The 1,874-nt window shown below is 44.1% G+C and overlaps 1 protein-coding gene across 1 annotated transcript in view; it reads right to left on the bottom strand.

Moving 5' to 3' along the window:
* The window catches only part of MYH11 (myosin heavy chain 11), a 145,277-nt gene extending 144,225 nt beyond the window's left edge, over window positions 1–1,052 (bottom strand). The window contains 1 exon segment of the mRNA XM_007956470.2: window positions 708–1,052. Within this exon segment, the coding sequence (XP_007954661.1) occupies window positions 708–1,052 (345 nt within the window).
* Window positions 1,053–1,874: the final 822 nt, after the last annotated feature.

The raw sequence follows: 1,874 nt of genomic DNA, 5'->3' as shown, positions 1-1,874 counted from the left end.
AGAGGTCAGTAGGTGAGATGGGTGCACAGGTCCTGGATGGAGAGGACAGGTCTTGGATGGGAGATCTGGGACTGCATGAGCCGAATTTCCCCCTCCAACAAACCAAAAAAACCAACTCACTGCCATCGAGTAGATTAGACTCATAGCGACCCCTCCTTGGGTTTCCAAGCTGCTATCTCTACAGAAGTAAATTGCCCAATCTTCCTTCCAAGGAATTTCCCCTCTACCTCCTTGCAAACTGATGTTTTGTTTTGTTTTGTTTTAATTTCATTAAATTGCAAGATGCTTCCATTCTGTACCATCAGCCCCAGACTAATCATATTTTCATACAAGAAGTCCCTTGGACCAAAGGGATTTTCCCTGCTAAGTTAGGGAAGTAAGGATGGAGTTACCACCCTGAACCTCAGCTTGCTCATTTGTGAAATGGGACCAGCATACTTACTTCATTGGGTTTTTGTGTTGATTAAATGAAATAGTGTGTGTCAAGATACAGTAGCAGCATTTGAGAAAATATTTAATAATTGAAGGTTCTTGGGTAGTGCAAGCCATTTGCAATCAGCTGCCAACCTAAAGATTGGAGGTTTGAACTCACTCTTTTGTGGCTCCATAAAATAAAGGCTCTAACTCTAACTCATTTCTAAATCATCTCCCTTCGTTAGAGGTATAGAAGGCCAGGGAGAAGTAACTGGCTGCTCCAAGATACTCACGTATATGAGTCCCGAGAAGTATCTCTCCCTCAGGTTGTGTAACACAGAAGCTTCATTGAGGCAGGTCAGCTCTGCCATGTCCTCCACCTTGGAGAACTTGGGTGGGTTCATCTTCTGGATGTCATCCTTGCCGACCGTGACCTTCTTGCCATTCTCCACCAACTCCACAATCACTTCATCCCCCTTCTCCTCCTTGATGCTGGCTGCCTCGAAGCCCTGCTTCTCTGAAGGGACCCAGACCAGCTTCTTGGCGGCCCAATCAGCCTGGGCCACTGGACTGTTGATGAAGTTTTTGTCCACAAAGAGGAACTTCTCATCATCACTGAGTTGGCCCTTCTGTGCCATGGTGCCTGGTTGGTCCCCTGTGGAATAAGGCAACAGGGTGAGAATCAGGCCAGAACCAAGCCCTAAAGACAGAGGAGCCTCTAGCTTCACCGTGTCTACAAACACAGCCTGCAGAAACACTTTACAAAGTACAAAGATGCTCCTGCAGTGTTGTTTATGGTTATTAAAAAATTGAAATACCCTAAAGGTCCTTAAGGAGAGGATTTGAATCATTATCTATAGTAGCAAAATTTAAGAAACAATCCAAATGTCCAACAACATGAAACTGGATACACAAACCAAGGTATTTTCATACAGTGAAGTACATGCAGTGGTAAAGAAGAAAGAAGTATGGCTACATGTGTTGACATGGAATGATATTCAAGACTTATTGTATACTATAAAAATAAAGGGGCAAAGTTATGATAACTTCTTGGCCACAGCCAACCATCCTGAGGGAGGGAGTAGTTGGACTTGTGGGCTCAGGACCATGGATGGTCACAGGGGACATCAAGCTCAACTGACATAACATACTACACAAAAACACTGCTCTACATTGTGCTTTGGTGAGTCACAACTGGGGTCTTAAAAGCTTGCAAGTGGCCATCTAGACACAACAATGGGTCTCTCCTTGTCCAGAGTAAAGAAGAATGAAGAAAACTAAAGACACATAGAAACAATTAGTCCAAGGGACTAGTGAGCCATGCCAACCTCAGCCTATATGACTATGAGACCAGAAGAACTAGATGGTGCCTTCTACCACTGTCAACCATTCAGAAAGGGATCAGTGCAGGATATCCTGGTTAGAGTGGGAAAACAACGTGAAACAAAACTCAAAATCAT

This window comes from Orycteropus afer, unplaced genomic scaffold (genome assembly GCF_000298275.1).
Source record: "Orycteropus afer afer isolate SDZICR_OR568_19922 unplaced genomic scaffold, OryAfe1.0 scaffold00623, whole genome shotgun sequence".
In the NCBI taxonomy this organism is placed as follows: domain Eukaryota; kingdom Metazoa; phylum Chordata; class Mammalia; order Tubulidentata; family Orycteropodidae; genus Orycteropus; species Orycteropus afer.
This window is presented reverse-complemented; position numbering and strand designations above follow the sequence as displayed.